Consider the following 18,873-nt stretch of genomic DNA (forward strand, 5'->3'; position numbering starts at 1 on the left):
GAAGCAGCATCCCCAGTACCTCCAGTCTGGAGCAACAGCAGGAGCACCAGAAAGGCTGTGCTTGCAGAGCATCTCCTCCGCATGGGATCGCGCCTTTGGAAAGGCACTGGTGTGCAAGGAGGTCGCTAGCTGAATGTCCTGGGAGGCCATGGTTCATTTTTCCCTCCTGGCTGTGCTGCCCATGGAGGGCTTGGCTCAAAAGGAGCTGGGAGAGGCCGTGCCAGCAGCTCCAGGGTGGGTTATCAGCCCCTGGAAGGAGCGCACAGCGGTTTCTTCCTTCCTGGGATTATCTCAGCCCCCGAGGCATGGTGTCCGGCACCGTGCCCGGAGAACGGCAGCGGGTCTGGCAGTGTCCCGCTCCTTGCATCACTGTTGACTCCAGGGGGTGCAGGATGCTTTCCAGGTCCAAGGGAAATATTTCATAGGCGAGTTTCTGTGAGCATCTGTCACCCAATAGGACGGGGACAGGCGGATTCTTTAAGGATCCTCGGCAGAACAACGACACAACGACGTTGTTGTGACAAGCAGAACTTTATTTTAACCTGGAACCCTTTGCAGATCGGGTCATTTTAACACATTAACCACAATTTCAGCTCCCAGTACACATACAAAACTCACTCCATCCTGGGAAGGAGCAGCGGGTGGTGGAGGTGTCCGTGCCCCCCAGGGATCCTGGCCCTGCTGCCCAGCAGCAGCAGCAGCTCGGGACCAAGTCCCACCTGGGACTCGCTGCCACACACTTTTATAGGCAGTGAGGTGCGTGCTCTTACATGTCCCTGTTCACAACGTGTGTCACCCTGATTGACCCAGGTGCCCGGGAGCCCTTTAGAGGAGAAGTGGGGATGTAGTCCACTTGCCCATGGCTGTGTGCCCCAAAGGATGGTGCACCAGGGGTTGGGAGTTGGGGCACTGGTCCCAGCATCCCTGCAAACACCGAGTATGCAGTGTGCGCAAATGGTGACTCAGAGGAGAGGGTGTCCCGGGAAGAGGCAAATGCCCTCTGCGATGGAGAACTTGGCTCCAAGGCCAGCACAGCTCCGAGTTCACATTTCACAGGATCAAACCAGATCCCAGCCCTGAACTGGCTGCCATGTCCGATGGAGGCTGAGGAGCTCTCTGTGAGGAGGAGACCGTGCGCTCAGGGTGTTTAAAGCTCTGTCTTTCCACAGTGGTGCTACAAGAGGGAGTGCGTGCCTTTCGGCACCCGACCAGAGGGCGTGGATGGTGCCTGGGGAGCCTGGTCATCCTGGGGAGAGTGCAGCAGGACATGCGGCGGAGGCGTATCGTCATCCATTCGCCATTGCGACAGCCCGCGGTAGGTGTACATGTGCGTGGCCATGTCGGCACGGCCCTGCCTTGTCCTACGGCATCGCTGTTTGGGTCGGGGGCAAAGGCAGCAGCCAGGTGCCCGGGCAGCTCTGCGCTCAGTTCCCGGGAGGGTCTTGGCTCCTGCACACAAATCCCGTGTCCTGCTTTCACAGCAGCTCGATGCTCTTGCTTTGGTGTCAGGTTTGCAGCCAGAGACCCAAAGCCACTTGTACAACTCCAGTGTGCGCTTGCAGCGGAGCTTGTGAAGTCTGCTGGGGACTGCACTTCGGCAATAGCCCCTCCAGGCAGGATGCGTACTCGCAGCAGAGCAGGGTTGGGAAAAGCCATGGTGCTTCTGCAAACTTGGGGCAGCTGCCCTGCCACAAATACGGCTCACCGCCCTAAGCTGGTTCTCCCATCTCGTTCCTGGTTTGGCAGGCCCACGATCGGAGGAAAGTACTGCCTGGGAGAGAGAAAGCGATACCGGTCCTGCAACACCGACGTGAGTACTGCCGGGCTCGGGGAGGGGAGCAGCGGTGGGCTAGCAGGGCTTTGCTGGTGGGGCAGACAGCGCTGTGTCACAGCATGGATGCCAGGGCATGACGTGCAGCCGTGGGACCCACGGGAGGAGGTGGCTGGGTGGGAGCGAGACACACTGTGCCGGCAGCAATCCTGCAATGGGAAAAGCCGAGCAGGACGATGCATGCCTGCACTGACTGCAAGCTGGCTCGGAGGACGGGTGGGTGGTGCATAGCTGCAGGGCTTCAGCATCAAGAAAGGGCCTGAAAAGATAACAAGGCAGAGGAGAGATCAGAGGCTTCCAGCACTGACACAACAGCGATTGCCTCATGCACGCTGCAAGTGCAGGCCTGGTTAGGTTACAGCGGCTCACGAAATGCGGTGCAGCACCCTGCTTCCCAGGGCTGAGGGTTAAACCTCAAGGGATGCAGAGAAATAACTGTGCTGGAGGGAAGCTCGGTGGAGCTTTGGACCTGGGAAATGGCAGCTTTAACATCGCCAGGCTGGTAGTGAGGAAAATGGATGGTTCCCCATTGCTTCCCCTGGGCTTTGCACCTAGCTTTTAACGGATTGCTCGCAAGAGCAAGTGTTGCATCTGCAGACAGACCAGCTGGGGCCCGAGGCCTCGTGCTGTTCGTCTTCAAATAGTGTCTAGCTTTGCAGGAGGGATGCTCCTGCCATACTGTAGCAGTGTCCAGTTGTCAGGGCTGGTGTCCATCTCCTCGAAGGGCTGGTGTTAGTTGCAGCTGGGAGCCCTGTAGCAGCTCCTGCCCCCCTAGCAGACAAGGCAGGCTGCTCCTGCCAACGCACTGACCGCTGGCTGTGTGGCCGCAGGACTGCCCGCCGGGCTCCCAGGACTTCCGAGAGGTGCAGTGTGCCGAATTCGATAACGTCCCCTTCCGAGGGAAGTACTACACCTGGAAGACATACCGTGGAGGTGAGTGCTGGGGCTGGGCTGAGCATCCCTTGGCTCAGGCAGAAGTGGAGCAGGGCTGTGTAGGGCTTTGCTCTCCCCTGCTCTCCATGGGGACAGGTCTCATGGTCCAAGTTGTCTGGTGGGCAGTTAGTCACCATCTCAGCTAGCCCTGGTCCCGTAGGCTGCCCGCTCTGTGTTCCTGGGCTGTGCTGCCTCCCCCTCACACGACAGCTTCCCCCAGCACTGACCCACAACCGTCCTGCGGTGCCCCCCATCCTGGGTCACTTTCCCCTGGGCAATTGCTCTTTAACTTCATTGCTCTGCCAGAAATAATTCCAGCAGCATCAGAGCTGTGTAGCTTCTTTCCTCAAGTTTCCTTAACTGCTGAGGGAGCAAAGAGGAAGACGGAGGAGGGAGTTGTCAGTGTCTGGTACCTGATGGGGAGACAACAGGGCAGCCCTCCCTGCGCAGGCAGGTAAAGCTTCCAGCTCCTGCAAAGGATGCGAACTGGTGGATCCTCCAAAGAGCAGCTCTCCCTTCTTCCCAAGGTCAGTCCCCCTGTGTCCTGCAGAAGTGTCTAGCAAGGAGAGAGGGCGGGGGGAGGCCTCTGTGGCAGAAATCTCTTAATAATGAGAAAGAACAGCGCGTCTCCTTCATGTAGTTAATGAACTTGACTGGGGAAATCCTTCGCAGCTGTGTAAATAAGCACACCTCCCAGCGGGACTCCTGCAGCTGGAGCAGATGTGCTGAGGCTGCAGGGGATGGATCAATAAAAATGTAATAAAATTGCAAAGCGGTAAGTCACACAAAGACCCCAATGGATGCCAAGGTGGAAGACAGTCCCGCAGGCTGGATCTGCCCTCGTTTGGACCTCTCTCTTCCCCAGGCATGGCCCAGTGGTTTGAGTCCAGGGGATGGTTGGGCAGTTGAACATCGGCCCTTGAATTGTAATCTGGCTCTGACATAGATTTTTTGCTTTGGCTTTCAAAAAAAGCCCCTTCCTCTCCCTCTGCTTCAGCTTCCTCTGCCATAAAATAAGGTGATGAAACCTATTCCCTTCCCAGGAGGCTGTGAGCGTTGGCACCATCATGTCTTGAAGGGATCTGGGAGCTCCCTGTCTCAGCTCTCTAGGTTGGCTGTGGGTGATGGTCACGAGGATCCATGTTGTTTAGCAGTTATGTTTTGTTTATTCGGTGTCAAAGGGTGTCACTGTCTTCCTCTGCGATGGCCCAGGTAGGGAAACTGAGGCACGTTCACACAAGTAGAGAGATGCTGGAAGCTGTAGCTCCTCAGCCTGTTCTGGGAGCCAAGCCCCTGGCTGGGGGAGCACCCATCTCCTGGCTCTGGAGAAATCATGTGTGCTGACACCCACCTGCCCGGGAGCTCTCGGCCGGGATTAGCAGGATCAGCTCTTCGTGGCCTGGGCTGTCCACACTGGACCCTCAGATCAGTTGGGGCCGTGGAGGTGGTGAGGTGTCACCACTGTTCCCCTCCACCTACAAACTTCTTTGCTTGAGTCTGGGTGCTCTGTCAGGATTGGGAAGACCTGACTGCAGCCATTCAATACAGAAAGGGGGCTTATAAGGAAGATGCAGAGAGACTTTTTACCGAGGCCTGTAGTGACAGGGCAAGGGGCAACAGTCTTAAACAGAAAAAGGGTAGGTTTAGAGTGGACATAAGGAAGAAACAGTGTACGATGAGGATGGTGAGGCGCTGGCGGAGGTTGCCCAGAGAAGCTGTGGCTGCCCCATCCCTGGAAGTGTTCAAGGCCAGGTTGGATGGGGCGGTGAGCAACCTGGTCTGGTGGGAGGTGTCCCTACCCATGGCAGGAGGTTGGACTAGATGGCCTTTGAAGGTCCCTTCCAACCCAAACCCCTCTGTGGTTCTATGACTTCAGCAGCACGGGTACTTGCATCTTTACTTGCCTGCGGGATTTTGTGATTCTTGGTGTCATTTGGGTGTCAGAGGTACATCTGTCAGGGAGGCAGGACTGTCCCTTGCACCTCCACCTTCTCCATGTCATAGACCAGACCCCCAGGGAACAGCCCCCTCTTGTCTTCCCCTTGCTGCAGGTGTTTTGCTCTCAGGACCTGTGTTTTCCCCCTGTGCCCCTGTAGGCATCCCTACCCCAGCATTAGAGAGACAATGAGGGCTGACCGTCATCTCCCTCATTCCCTCCTGAGCTCTTCCAGCGGTTCCCAGAGAACTCTGAGGTGGTGGGGGTCAGTCCCTCCCTCCCCACTGGCACAAGCAGCTCCCCCCATGATCCATCCTTCTTGTCAGCCTCATCCATGGGCATTCTGCCCTCCACCTGGTAGCTTCTCTGCTCTTCAGGTTGGTTTTGGGCACATGTCCCCGCTTTGGGAGCCGTGCACTGCCCTGGTCCTCTGCTGAGCCTCTTCCCCTGCTCAGCTCAGCCGCTGCCTTCGGCACTGCACCCTTGGGCCCCCACCCCTTGCCAAAAGTTGCAGTGGTGCAGGGCTGCTCGTGCCATTTGCCCGTGTAATGCTGACCCCACGTTGGTTCGGGGAAATATCCTGGGCATGGAGCACCCTCACCCTGAAAACAAGGAGTACCCCACTGGCTTGGATGGGGGAGGACACAGATCCCACAGGGAATTTGGGAAGGGAAGGAGCCACCCGCTGAAAGCCTGACACCAGCCACCGGGTGCCTGGCAAGTTGAGGGTGGGTTTTTGTGCGGGGCCGGTGCGGCGTGTTTTCCTGACAGTGATTTATAACGGTCCTGGAGCCCAGACCCCGGGATTGCAAGACACAGCCCCAGCAAGAAGCGCTGAGCTCAGCCTTTTGGAGCTCAACAGTCAGCAGATACCTCGTGGAATGCGGCTTTAATTGTTTGTTTATTTTTCTTTATTCGCTTACTTATTCATTTTGCTCTTGGCGGATGCAAGAGCCAAGGGAGAGTGGAGTGGCTCACGGGGCTGAGAGAGGGATGGGGAGGAGCAGGGGCTTGGAGAAAACAGGAGATTGCTCATCATAAATTGTAATGCGCTTTAATTCCTCTATGGGACAGGGCAGGCAGGAGGAACAAAACATCCTCTGAGGCAGCCCATAGCCAACTGAAAATATTCTGTTCTATTCTATTCTATTTTATTCTCTATTCTGTTCTGTTCTATGTTAATAGCTATATTAAAGAGTAAAAGGAGTACTCGCAGCAGACCTGGCCCTTGCTGACCTTGGACTACTCAGCCCAAAGCGAAGGGCGGGCAGCTCTCCGCAGACCGATGCATGGCCGGGGGGTTCTCTCCGGGAGCAGGGGGCTGGGGACCTGCACAGTGCTTATGGCAGACCCGGTGCTCCTCGGGGTTGTGTGGTCCTGTCTGCTGCTCGTTTCTCAGTCAGTAAGTAACATTCACCGGGCAGTGGGCAGGCTGAGGCCCACTCATTCCGTGGAAGTGGGCTTTTCTCCCGTGGCGGTGGACCCACCTTGCAGAGGTGACAATGGGCACTGCAGAACCTCCTCTGCTGCCAAATGTCCCATGGGGCTTGCGCTGAGGATCCCGCTGGTGCCCTGCGGATGTGGGTATCGCTGGGCAGCAGTGAGCCAGCCTGGGAGGATGCGGAGGATGCAAGGATGGCCTTGCTCTGCCAGGCCTAAGGCTCCCACCCCAAAAAGCGCAGCTCCCATTCACATGCTGGGAGAGGAGGGGCTGGATCCTGGTTGCTGGTGAAAATATGGTCCTTAATTCCCATCTTCAGGAATGTCAAGGCGTGTCGTGCTGTTTCAAAGAATCTTTCTGGGGTCCCAAACACACCCTGGCCATGTTGCTGTGGTCAGCGTTGCTGTCACCGGGACACAGTTGTCACTGGTCTAGGGCTTTAGAAAGGTGCCTTTTTAGGGAACCACCTTAACAAGGACAAGGTGATGCCCAGACCAGCCGAGTACCTCTTGGCCGGCTGAGTGCTGAGGAAAGTCCAGTTCCTGACAGACCCTGGGCAGTGATACCAGGCCCCCCTTCCTGTGATGGGTGGGAAAGTGACCTGGCTGCCAAGGGCAAATCCTGCTTGGAAATTGTCACCAAGGAGGGTGTGCTGGGGACTCATCCTGAGCTCGGGTGGCCCAGCTGGCTTGCTGGAGCAGTCACAGTCAGCATGCAGATACCAGTGCAGGGTCATCCCTCTCTCTTCTCCTTCCTCCTTCATTCTCCCTCTTCCCATTTCTCTCCCGTAAGACTTTTTCTTTTAAGGGCAGAAATCCCTCATCTGCAAGCCTTTCCTAAGGAACTGGATGGAGACATCGTCCCACATGGAGCAGCAGCTGGGTGGCAGCAGGACCCCAGGACCCCAAGTCCCAGCTCTGTGCATGAACCCCCAAGTCCAGCACCTGCTGTCAGCTCTTGCAGGCAGGAAGGTGATGGGTGCTGAGTTCTCCTTGCTCAGCAGCTGCTTTCCAGGCTCCATCTGTGCACACGAGATGCTCGGAGCCACCAGGATACAGAGCCAGCAATGGGTCTTTGCTAGTGACAGGCTGGAACCAGGGTCATTGTCCCGGCATGGAGGGCTCACTCTCTTCCAGGCGCTTTCCTCCCTTTCTGCTCATCTCACCTCAAAAGAAGGTTAAATTGTTAGGGATTTAAGGATGCGTACACATATGGGTGCACACATGAATCCTCCTGGGCTCCAGCAAGGGGAGGGCAATGAGGAACCCCCTGTGAACACCCCCTGCTCTGCAATGAGCCGAGTTCACGCACTCGCACCAGTTTTGCAGCCCTGTGACAAAGTCAGGGCACTTAAGGCAAAGGAAGAAATGGGGCCTCATGCCCCCAATCCTCAATCTTTTATTTTCCCTCTTTCCTTTTTTTTTTTTTTGCCTCTTGCTTGTTATATTTTTTCATTCCAGTTTTGCCCACAAGCTCCTCTTTCAAGGCTGTGATGATGACGCTCGGGACTTCTTGCTGCTGGAGGAGGTTGGGCACCAGCCTGGGCACTGGGCAGCAGCAGTGAGGAGTTACGATGGAAGAGAGGATCATGCAGCCAACTGGGAGCTACTCAAATGGAGCCAGGGGTGGGAGAGAGGCAGAAACAGGCTGTGGCAGGGGTTAGCTGCCCACCAAGGAACTGCAGCAAGGTGTCCGCAGTGGGTCTGGCTTTTCCTTGTAGGTGGAGACAAGGAAGGGAATAGGGAACGCGTGTGAATAACTTAACAAACCCATCTGAGAGCCCTGAAATGAAAGCCCAAGTTTCTGGCTTTCTCAGTTCTGCTTCATTGCAAGGGCTGCCCTGCACTCCAGTGATGGGAGGAGAGAGCGTGGCCTTAGGGACCTGCACGTGGTGGGGGATGAAGGGTCCCACGCAGTGCTGCCAGGAGCGAGGCCACTGGCAGGAGAGATGCTCCTGAGCCAGCAAGCACTGGCTAAATCACAGATAGAGCTCAGGAAGGGCCAGAACAAGCCCCACTCCTGGGCTGGTGGAACCGTTGCATGTACGGGGTGTGTGGTTGCCGGTGGGGCTTGGTGGCATGGCCTCTCCCAGCTGAGAGATCCCGCAGCCATCATGGGTCCCTCGTAACTCATGGTTTCTTACCTTGTTGGTGATGTTTTGCACCTGAGGTCTGGCTGGACAGACCTGGGGTCCAGGCATGCCGTGCTTAGATGGCTGTGAGTTTTCGGGGTCATGCCTGTGCTGTCCCCCTCTGTGGCCTCGGTGCTCCCTCGCCAGGCAGGGGAGAGCCCGGGGTGCTGCGGAGGGGGGTGGCTCTCCAGAAGGAGGGTTGATTGAGCGCCTTCTCTAGGGGCTTGCCCAGGCATCCTGCTCGACAGCATGCCTCTAAGCTGCTGAATTCCCCTCTCGTGTTTACTTCTGTTCCTCCCTCTCCCGGCTTTGCTCTTTCTTCCCCCCAGCTGCATTCGGGTGCTCCCAGGCACAGCTGGGCCACCCCTCCCCTCCATCTGCCCATTTGATGTGCTGTATCCAGTGGCAAGTTTTGCAGATTTCGGTTGCTCCCAACCGAGGTGCTTCCGAGCTCTGGCACACGGCTCACAACTGTTGCCAGTGCCTGCAGGAGCGAACTGCCACAGCTCAGGTATATGGCTCTGCCAGGGTCATGCAGGCTGTTGAGTCTCCTTGGGATGCTCAGTAAAGGCAGCAAATGCCACGATCTGCACCCACATTTGATAAAATCCAAAGACAGGAGGCAAGAAACTGCTCTGCTCAGATGTCTCCTTCCATCACCGCTCCCACATCCTACTCCCAGGCACCATAAGCTAATATCCAGATATCCAGCCTCTGTTCCTTAGACGGTGCTTTGGCAAGGGGTGTTGGGAAACAGGTATTTTAGCTATAACTTGGCACCCTTCCCCTTCATCCTCACACTGCTGTCATCAACTTTGCTGTGAAGGACTCAGTATCCATCAGCCTTGAACAGAAAGAAAGGTTTGCTCTGGCCTAGTAACTGGTCCAGGAGCTGAAAAACTTGGTTGCTCTAGTCTAGTAACTGAAAAACCCTGGACAAGTCGCTTAAGAGCTGCTGCCTCAGTTTCCTTGTCTGTAAAATGGGCACAAGGATGTTGACAGCCCTTGTACAGTGCCAGGAGACCCAGGAGTGACTGACAACAGACAAGAATAAGTCAATTTGTTTCCTTCCCCGTCACATACAGCCCATGTTTCCCAGGCTATGCAGAAGGGACAGCGTCTCACCACGTGTCGGTGTCTGGTTCAAGAGTCTTGACTCGGTGCTAATCAATACCGAGGGTGTTTAGGTCCCTTCGTGGGTCCCTCTGCTCGGCAGGGACATCCTCCTGGGCTCCTGGAGCCATGCAGTGGGACAGGCGCAGAGGGGGGACATGGGGAGGCTGAGGGTAAGGCAGCCATTATCGGGGTCCGCCTCTCCATGTCTTTCCTCTCTCTCCTTGGTGGCATCATTTGAATCTCTGCTTCTTTCCCAGGGGGTGTGAAAGCCTGTTCCCTCAACTGCCTGGCCGAGGGCTTCAACTTCTACACAGAACGAGCTGCAGCCGTGGTGGACGGGACACCGTGCCGGCAGGACTCCCACGACATCTGCGTCAACGGGGAGTGCAAGGTGCTGCCAGAGTCTGAGACAGACTCAGGGTGGGGAGGCAAGGGCAGACCCCTGGGCAGGGGAGCGCTGCCCTCCACCTGCCCACACGGACATGGGCATCCCTCTGCCCGGGTACCCAGTTCACCTCGGGGAGCAGGAGCACATCCACCTCTTGGCTTGCTCCCATCTGATCTCCATGCACCGGGTGCCACAGCATTAGCGTTGGGTCTCTGCAGTTACAGCCCATGTAGCCCCAGGCACTTGATATTTCCCTTGAAATGGGATCTGGAGGGCTATAAAAGTTTAATTATAAGAAAGCGCTGTGGGAGTGGCAAATGTTCCCCAGCAGTCAGGCAGACAGGCTCCCTCTCTGTCTCTGTCTGGCTCCCTTCCTGTGTCTCTGGGATCTTTTTGTCTCTTTGGGGCTGAATATACTGTGGAACAAAAGGGGGATTGCACCACAGCCGTGCTGGGGACCTGCTTGCTAACCCACATACTGCGGCAGCGGGGCAGAGCCGGAGGCTTCATGGGGCAGAGCCAGAGGCTTTGTGTGGGCTCGTTACCACGATGCTGGTGCTGGAGGGACCCGGCTCCCCTTGGGCTGCTGCAGCTCCACCAGCTCAACGCAGGCACCCTAAGCTCTGCCTTATCCTGCAGTCGCAGGATTTCTTCCTGTGCCTCCCCCAGCCTTGGAGAGAAACCCCACCACCACCAAGGCTTTCCTTGGAGAGAGGTAGCAGAAAGATGGGGCTGGGCAGAGGTGATGTTGCTGAGCCCTGCCTGGTGTAGAGTGTGATGGAGGGAAGTGAGGTGGAGCCCAGGGATAGGCTCCCTGGGATGCTGCAGGTCAGGTGTGGGGAGGACAAGGCTAATTCTGTGCTGCTCCTTCCTCCAGCATGTGGGCTGTGACCGTGTCCTGGGCTCTGACGCAAAGGAGGACAAGTGTCGCGTGTGTGGGGGAGATGGCAGCTCCTGTGAGACCGTTGAGGGTGTCTTCAACCAGTCCCTGCCGGAGGGAGGTAGGGAGCAAGCGGCCTGGCCAGCGCAGCCAGCATCACCCACCCTCGAGTCCCTCCTTGACTTCACCTCCTCCTGGGAATGCACAGGACAGACAGGGACATATCCCAGAGAAACACCCCAAAGGGTAGGACCAGGCTGCAAGCAGGGAGCAAATCGCTCCCGTTCACTGACCAAGCCATGCCCCAGCCACCACCGGCACCCAAGTCCCTGACATAGAGCACCAAGCTTCTTCCCTTCTTCCCAGCTCATGCTGCCCTCCAGCCGGGCTGTGGAGGTGCCCGTGGAAGTGCCTGTGGAGATGCCCGTGGAGATGCCAGCTCCACAGCACCTTCCTAGCAAAGCCGGTCCCACCACAAGAGCCCACACTGCAAAGCAAGCAAGCCACTGTCCTGGCAGGCCATAGTGCTTTTTCCATTTAATTGCAGTGGGTGGCTGAACAAACACCTCTGCACTGCCAGCATCTCGTTCAGTGTTTAAGCCGTGGGTAACAGGATGGCACACGCTCCCATCCAGCCCAGGGCAGGGTGGGCTCTGGGCTCGGAGGCTGAGCATCACTGCTCACCGGCCCCGGGTTGTCTCACAGGTTACGAGGAGGTGATCCAGATTCCCAAGGGCTCCGTCCACATCGACATCCGGGAGCTGAACCTCTCCATCAACTACCTAGGTGAGATGGGGCTGGGGGATACTGAAATCCCAGCCAGACACCCCTTGGTCTGTCATTTCCCTGTGGTTAATAGGGCGTGGGAAAGGCCCAGCAAGGGAAACCTCCCACTGCACCAGAGGATGGGGTCGAAGGTCCTAGCTTGGGGTCGGGGGCAGAGGAAGGCAGCAGGGCCTGCTGGCAGGGCAGCGTGTCCCAGGCCAGTGTGGGCTGTATCAGGTCTTCGCTGCGGCGCTGCCTCCGTCCTGCGCTCACTGTTCAGCAGCGTAAACCTGAGCAAACCCCACACCCCGCCGTTCCTGGCACTGTCTGTGGCTCCTTGGCATTCCCCCCTCCGCCAGCATGTTGGGCTGGGGATTAAAAATAGACCTGCTCACATTTTCCTTGGGCTTAATTTTCCAGCCAGACTCTGGCTCATTTTTATAACGGGCTTTTTTCTTTCCCCTTGTCTTCTCTTTCTGTCCTCCAAGCGATGGACAGTGATCACGGAGGGGTGGGCAGGGGTGCTGACTGCTGGCTTGCTGCCTCCGCAGCGGCTCTCCAGGAGCAGGAGCCTGCCCAGATGCCGGCACCAGTGGGAGGTCACAGCAGAGCTCTCCTGGCAGCATCCCTCCAGGCCGACTCCCTTTGCTGGGTTCGGAGATGCCCTCATCCCTCCCTGCCCAGCCCACCTCTACCAGGGACTCCTTGTGTCCATCCAAACTGGATTTCTGTGCACTGGAGGCACAGCCCAAGCTCATATCACTAGCGACTGCTGCCACCAGTCTCTCCCACTCCAGGATCTGTCCCTGCACCCCAGTGGGAGCGGAGGGAGCATCCTCCATCCCCATCAGTAGGAAGCATCCTCCTCACCCCAGAGCATCATGGCAAGGAGGTCGTTGCCAGCAGCGAGGGCAGGAGTGACGAAGAGCTGGGTGCCAGCACGGTGTTGGTGGCAAAGAGCACGCAGGGAAAAAGCATGGGAATGGGAGTGGGAATGAGCAAGCGAGCCGATCCCCCTCTAGTGACTCGCTTGGGCAACCACAGCCAGGCTCCTGGGAACCAGCCTCCTCCAGTAGCCCCAGGAGCCAAGACCCAGTGTGCACAGCTGGATTTGAGCCTGGCTTCATGGCCACAGCTTCTCCCACTTCCAAGTGTCCCCATCACCACCCCGGGCAGGTGGCTGAGCTCCCCGCAGCATCACCCTTCCACAGTGAGGTGGTGGGCAGGCTGAGACAAGACGATGGGTACACGGGTCCCACCTCTGCTAGTGACTTTCTGTGTGACCCTGACCCAGGCACCTGCTTTATTTGCCCCACCTATTCCCTCCCTGATGATGTTTACCCTCCGTTGTAGCAATGCCCCGAGCCTGGCCGATGAGAAGCGCCTGGCCAAAGCTGGATACAGATGCATTCAACCTTTCTGCTAACCCTTGCTCTCCTGTCCTTGCAGCGCTGAGAGGGGAGAGCGGCGAGTATTACATCAACGGGAAGCTCTCCATCGACCCTCCGCGGCGCTTTGACATCGCAGGCACAACATTTCACTACAGGAGATCCCCAGAGGAGCCGGAGTCCCTGGAGGCCTTGGGACCCACCAACATCACCCTCTTTGTCATGGTTGGTAACATGGTTCCTTCATACCCCCACCTGGTACGTGCCTGGTCTGGTCTAAAGAGACCTTGCCTCAACTACATGGGAATTGGAGCTAATCAGCCCCTGTCCTTGCTGTCTGGAGTAAAGGGGCACAGAGATCCGAGGTAAATTGGGCTAAATTCTCAGGTCTTCCTCCCTAATCTGCCAGGCTTTGTAATGATTCAGACTTTAAGTGCGCGGGAGCTTGTTCTCTGATCGTGTCACCTTCATGGCTGCACCACTGTCATCACCGGTGGCTGCCGTGGCAAAGCTGGGAGGGACTGGAAAGGGAAGGGCGTGAGATTTCATGGATTTTAGAGAGTGTGCTGAGATCGTGGGATGGCATCCAAACGGTCACAACCACGCTGGTCTTCGGTGGCACTGATGCCCCGCTGGTGCCTTTCTCTGCAGGTCCTTGTGCGGACGGAGCTGCAGGGGATCCGCTACAAATTCAACGCACCCGTTGGCAGGGATGCCTCCAACCAGTATTCCTGGCACTACACCCCGTGGACCAAATGCTCAGTGCTGTGTGCAGGGGGTGAGGTTTGACCCCGTGTCAGCTGGGGGGGAACACATGTCTGCACCCCTGTGACTCTCACATGCTTTGTCTGGGCCACGTGAGACAGCACACGGACGTTAGCATCTGCTTTGCTCGAAAAGAGCTCTCGGGTTTCTACATATTCCCACCCTGCACTCAGCCACATGCAAGCTGGTGTCAGTCGGCATGATCTCATGGGCAGAACTTCAGGGCAAACAACCTGGATGCCATTCTTCGGCTGGACCGCAGGTGTAGGTGGCAGGGATGAAGCCACATGGCACGATAGGCTTGAAATTCATTTACTTGTGCGATGTAGGACAGGTTAGGCGTTTGCAACAGCCCCTGTGGTCTTCAGATCTGCATGTCTGTGTACTGAAACACTGCTGATGCTTGCCTGAATCCCTTGGGTTGATTCCTGGAGGGATTGACACAAAGGTTTGTGCCCTGTCTTGTGGCTCTGGGGAACCTGGCTGTGAGTGCCTGAGCTGGAATTCGGAAGGGGAGAGAGGCAGTTTCAAAAGCAAGGCTTCTTATGTTCCCTGTGTAAAGCTAAGGTCCCTGACCTGGTCTCGTGTGCTAGGCTTTGACAAAATGTTGCCCCTTCTTGTTCCAGCTGTTCCTCCCCGTGCTGCCCAGAGAGTGTCACAAGACCAAGGTTAGAACAGGTCTCTTTGCGGACGAGGTCCTTGGAACACTTTGATCCTCCATCCTCTGCAAACTCTGCCAGGTCCTGCCCTGGTTGGTGAGCTTTCACCCCAGCTGTTTTTTTCTGGAGGTGTTAGAGGCAAAGGAGGTCTGAAGTTATGAATAGAGAAGCAGGTTTGGGCCTGGCGAGGTGCAGTGGCAAGTGACCCATCACGTTGCCCACGTGGGAGCGGAGCTGTGGGGCTTGTACCTGCAGCCAGGCTCCGCGGTAGCCTCAGGGTCCTCCTCTCTTTCCCCCTTGCCTCTTCTTCTTGGCAGGCAGCCAGATCCAATCTGTGGTATGCAAGAAACTTTCCGATGGCTCAACTGTCTTCAACCATTTCTGTAGCCCTGAAACCAAAATGCCAGAGCGGCAGAGGCCGTGCAATACCGAACCGTGCCCCCCGGCGTGAGTACCACAGCTTGGAGCAGATTGAGGGAGCGTGGGTGGAAAAGCCAGTGTGGAGGAGGGTGAAATTCCCCCCTCTCTGCCATTCCCAAGTCAGAAGACCCTGCCACGGTACCTAGGGATGACACTACCTGGCTGGAGCAGCTCTGCTGGGAAGGGGGGACATTTTTTCTCCTCTCTTCGCCATCCCAAGCACAATACAGCGCACAACCTGCACAGCCCAAGTGCATCGCTGTGGGGAAGGGGCAGTGGTGATGCAGGGAGCAGAAACTTGTCTCCACCGCAGTGCCCTGTGCACGAGGCTACACCGTGCCTTGCTCGGTGAGAGATGTGCTGAGCACATGGTGTGTTGGCCGAGGATGGTCCCTGTTGCGTGACTTCCTCCCTGTGCTGCCGTGCTGCTTGCAGAAAGGAGCCCTCCCTGTCTGGTCCTTTGGTGCAGAGCAGATGCTCAGCGCAATCCCTCCGAAATTGTCCCAACCCCTCCCTGGCTGGCCCTTGCCTGTCTCTTGAAGGGGAAAGGGAGATGGGAGCAGCTCTGTGGTTCAACCAGAGCTGCCTGGGAGGTTGTGGCCAGAGTAGGAATAGGGCTGTGAACAGGGGTATGGGGACAAGCACGGACCACCGTGCCCCTCGCAAGCTTTGCTCTTTCACCTGTCTCCAGCTGGGTGATTGGGAACTGGTCTGAATGCAGCCGAAGTTGCAATGAAGGTGTCCGCACACGCAGCGTCTTCTGCAAGCGTAAGATCTCTGCCACTGAGGAGAAGACCTTGGATGATGCTTCTTGCACCCATCCACGGCCAAAAATGCTTGAGCCTTGCAATAATCAGACGTGCCCTCCAGAGTGGGTCGCCCTGGACTGGTCTGAGGTAAGTGCTTAACGTCAGCCCTCACCTTTCTGATGGCACTGGTCCTTAGGAGGACGGTGTCAATCATGAGGCCAGGACATCAGTGATGGCTGCTGGCCATGGAGGGCATAATGTGGGACATGGTCTTGTAGCTCAGGAGACAAGGTGGGAGCACTGGTGGGGAGGGCCAGTGCTGCCTCTCTCTGCTCTTTGCCGTACGTCCTGACCACGTGTGTCCTCTCTTTGCAGTGCACCCCAAGCTGTGGGCCCGGTTTCCGCCACCGCATTGTCCTCTGCAAGAGCGGTGACCACAGCGCAACTCTGCCCACCTCCCAGTGCTATGAAGGCTCCAAGCCCCCGACCAGCATGAGGTGCAACCTGCGGCGTTGCCCACCGCCGCGCTGGGTGACTGGCGAGTGGGGAGAGGTAGGGACAATCCTTGCCATGGCATTATTGAAGGAGAAGACTCTGCCTCCCGAACCCCTCAAATCCTAGGGCACATGAGGCTTTTACCTGCCAGCAGAACCCGATGTGGCCACCACAACTATCAAAGGTGGCAGGAGGACTCCATGGTGGTGGTCTTTGCTCTGCCTTGGCTCAGGAGGCCATTGTGATGGCGACCCAAGTGCACAGCTGACCCAGGGAGTCTCCTGGGTCTAGCAGGGCCCCCACAAAAGTCGTTGGAGGGTCCCCACGGGTATCTGGGAGGCAGCAGGGCAGTGAGGATGGAGAGCAGCGCAGTGCAGTGGGAGCAATGGGCTGCAGGGGTGGGCTGGGTCGGCTGCAAGCGGGGCCACTGCTGGTCCACCTGCTACAGCCCAGCCTGGTGCCTGTAGCGGGGTGATGCTGACTGTCTTCCCTTCCCTCTGGCACCCCTCGGGGTGCAGGGTCACATCGGGGTGCAGGAGGCCTGGGAAAAGCTGGTGATTTAGGGCTGGATGGAGAGACCCTCACTGAGTTCTGGAGGTTCGGACCAAGCTGTTCGGGAAGCTGGGCCACCGCGCTCAGCCATGCCGGTGAGGGCCCTGCAGCTGCTGGTGAGGAAAGGGACAACCACATCCAGCACCCTTTGCACCTCCTAAGACCTGCCATGCCCTCTCCCCCCCTCCCCGTTATTGAAGTCGTGGCGGCTGCTGCAGCTCCGTACTGTGCTGTTTCTCGGCAGTGCTCTGCGCAGTGTGGCCTTGGCCAGCAAAGAAGATCCGTCCAGTGCCTGGCTCACACCGGGCAACCGTCCAGCGACTGCGTGGAGACCCTGCAGCCAGCCGGGATGCAGCAGTGCGAGACCAAGTGTGAATCGGGACCTACGGACAACCCTGAAGGTGAGGGAGATGGGGGGACTGGGGAGGGAAACGCGGAGCACTGCCAGCCTCAGGGGCTACATGGTGTAGGGACGTCAGAGCCAGCACAGCCCGAGTTGGGCTCTAGGTGCTGTGCCGTGGGGGGAGGCTCTCGTGGGGAGACCTGATGCTGTCCCCTCTGGTCCCAGGCCAAACTGGCGTGCCGTGACCTTGGTAAATGAAGTAACCGCGCCTTGGCAAAGAGGTGCTTTCAGTAGTGAGGTTCAGCACGGCTGCATCGTGTTGTGTCCTGGCAAAAAAACCAGCAGGAGCTGGGCATCGGGGTGCAAAAGGAGCTGGCGTAGCGCTGTTCCCCCCCTGGGGCTCCTCGCCCCCGAGGCAGCTGTAACCCTGCTTCCCTCTGTCGCCCATCCAGAGTGCAAGGATGTGAACAAGGTGGCCTACTGTCCGCTCGTCCTGAAATTCAAGTTCTGCAGCCGGACCTACTTCCGACAGATGTGCTGTAAAACATGCCAGGGGCACTAGGGACACAGCGTGACCCCCGTGGGAAAACTGGAAGGCAAAAGCTACGCCGGAGGGCTGCCGAGCCGTGCCCTTCCTCTCCACCCCAGGAATCTCCCCTGGGTCCAACACAGACACTGGTCGTGCTTCCAGTGGGAGCCGGCGTCACCCAAACCCGTCCCCCCAAGACATGCACCCTTCGCCCCCGAGCTTCACAATGGCAGGTTCCCAGTTAAACCCCTCCCGGCCGCGCCCAAAAAAGTGCGACAGGAGCCGGTCGGTGAGCGGTGGGACAAGCTAGGCAGAGCGCGGCAGCAGGGACATTACTTGAAATTCTGACATTTGTTATTTATTAGTAGCGGACCCAGGTCCTGCAGGTGCCGAGACAGACACCAAAGGATGCAGCACCACTCGCCCCGCTCCTGCCTTGCCCTGTTCCGCGCCCGTGTCCCAGGGGCATCGCGGGGCATCGTGGGGTGTCCCCAGGGAGGCTGAGCGCACCGGGGGCTGCTGCCTTTCCCTCGGGGATCCCAGGGGAGACAGGGAGGAGGTTTCAGGTACCACAGGTGACAAGCGTGGCTTGTGGCTTCTGGGCGATGGACGAAGATGAGCTGCTGTGGGGAGTGGGGTTGGAGCAGGAATTTTGTTGCCTTGGTTTGCCTCCTGTCGCCTTGGGACATGCAGCAAGGGACAGAGAGCAGGTCACTCAGTGAGCAGTTTAACTGGGAGAGGGGGTTATTCAAACTCTCGTAACAACCTACTTTGATTGGGGTGTCCCCCTATTTTTCCCTAAAGCCCTTGCCACTCTTATGGTCGTTTTTTATTCCAGAAACACCTCGCAGCAGGAGCTGAGGCCAGGGCCGAGGCGTGCTCGGGGTTGCAGTCACTTGATGGGGGTCAAGGACGTGCTGGGCGGCAGGAAGCAAAGTGAAAGATGATGCAGGACGAGAACTGTCCTAGTCACAATGTCCCCATTGCCGAGCTGTGACTCGGGACCAGTTTGCCTGTCCCTTGCAGGGCCCTCCCCAGCAAACGCCACGGCCTCCACGGCTCGAAAGGTGCTTTATTTCCAAAGGTGCTTTGCCTCCAAAAGGTGCTTTGCCTCCAAAGGCAGCCTCACCGCATGCCGCTGTGGCCTCGGTGTGTCAGTCCCAATGCCAGCCGCTCCTCTTCCCCCAGGAGACCTCCAGTGATGGGAAATGAGCAGGCTAGAAATTCCTCCAGGTCGCCTCCTGGCCAAATCTGGGCCAACACATCTTCTCCATGGACCACCGCAGCCTATGGAGGAGACCTGAATTGCAAATCGACGAAGCATGTGCTTTTTGTTATCATTATTGTTATTACTATTATTATTATTTTCAGGCCTTTCTGCATCACAGAGATGGGAAATCCTGTCCAAAGCCATGTTCTGTTCCCCTTGGGGGTCATCCATACGGTGCAGGGAGGCAGACAACCCTCTTTCCCCAGAGCAAACCTTCCTGCCCTGCCAGCCCTCGTGTGTTACTCTACCATCTGTATTTTTACCTGCTCAGCAGCCGATCGC

General features: G+C 57.4%; 1 protein-coding gene across 1 annotated transcript in view; it reads left to right on the forward strand.

The window, feature by feature from the left end:
• ADAMTS10 (ADAM metallopeptidase with thrombospondin type 1 motif, 10) overlaps positions 1-17,354 on the forward strand; it is a 44,545-nt gene extending 27,191 nt beyond the window's left edge. Inside the window, exons 12-24 of the mRNA XM_009699211.1 lie at positions 1,170-1,315; positions 1,747-1,810; positions 2,662-2,764; positions 9,646-9,779; positions 10,654-10,777; positions 11,362-11,442; positions 12,871-13,034; positions 13,461-13,587; positions 14,551-14,680; positions 15,345-15,549; positions 15,778-15,954; positions 16,694-16,850; positions 17,245-17,354. Coding sequence (XP_009697513.1) covers positions 1,170-1,315; positions 1,747-1,810; positions 2,662-2,764; positions 9,646-9,779; positions 10,654-10,777; positions 11,362-11,442; positions 12,871-13,034; positions 13,461-13,587; positions 14,551-14,680; positions 15,345-15,549; positions 15,778-15,954; positions 16,694-16,850; positions 17,245-17,354 — 1,722 coding nt within the window. The remainder of the gene's footprint in view (positions 1-1,169; positions 1,316-1,746; positions 1,811-2,661; positions 2,765-9,645; positions 9,780-10,653; positions 10,778-11,361; positions 11,443-12,870; positions 13,035-13,460; positions 13,588-14,550; positions 14,681-15,344; positions 15,550-15,777; positions 15,955-16,693; positions 16,851-17,244) is intronic.
• Positions 17,355-18,873: the final 1,519 nt, after the last annotated feature.

This window comes from Cariama cristata, unplaced genomic scaffold, assembly GCF_000690535.1.
Source record: "Cariama cristata isolate BGI_N322 unplaced genomic scaffold, ASM69053v1 scaffold24074, whole genome shotgun sequence".
Lineage (NCBI taxonomy): Eukaryota > Metazoa > Chordata > Aves > Cariamiformes > Cariamidae > Cariama > Cariama cristata.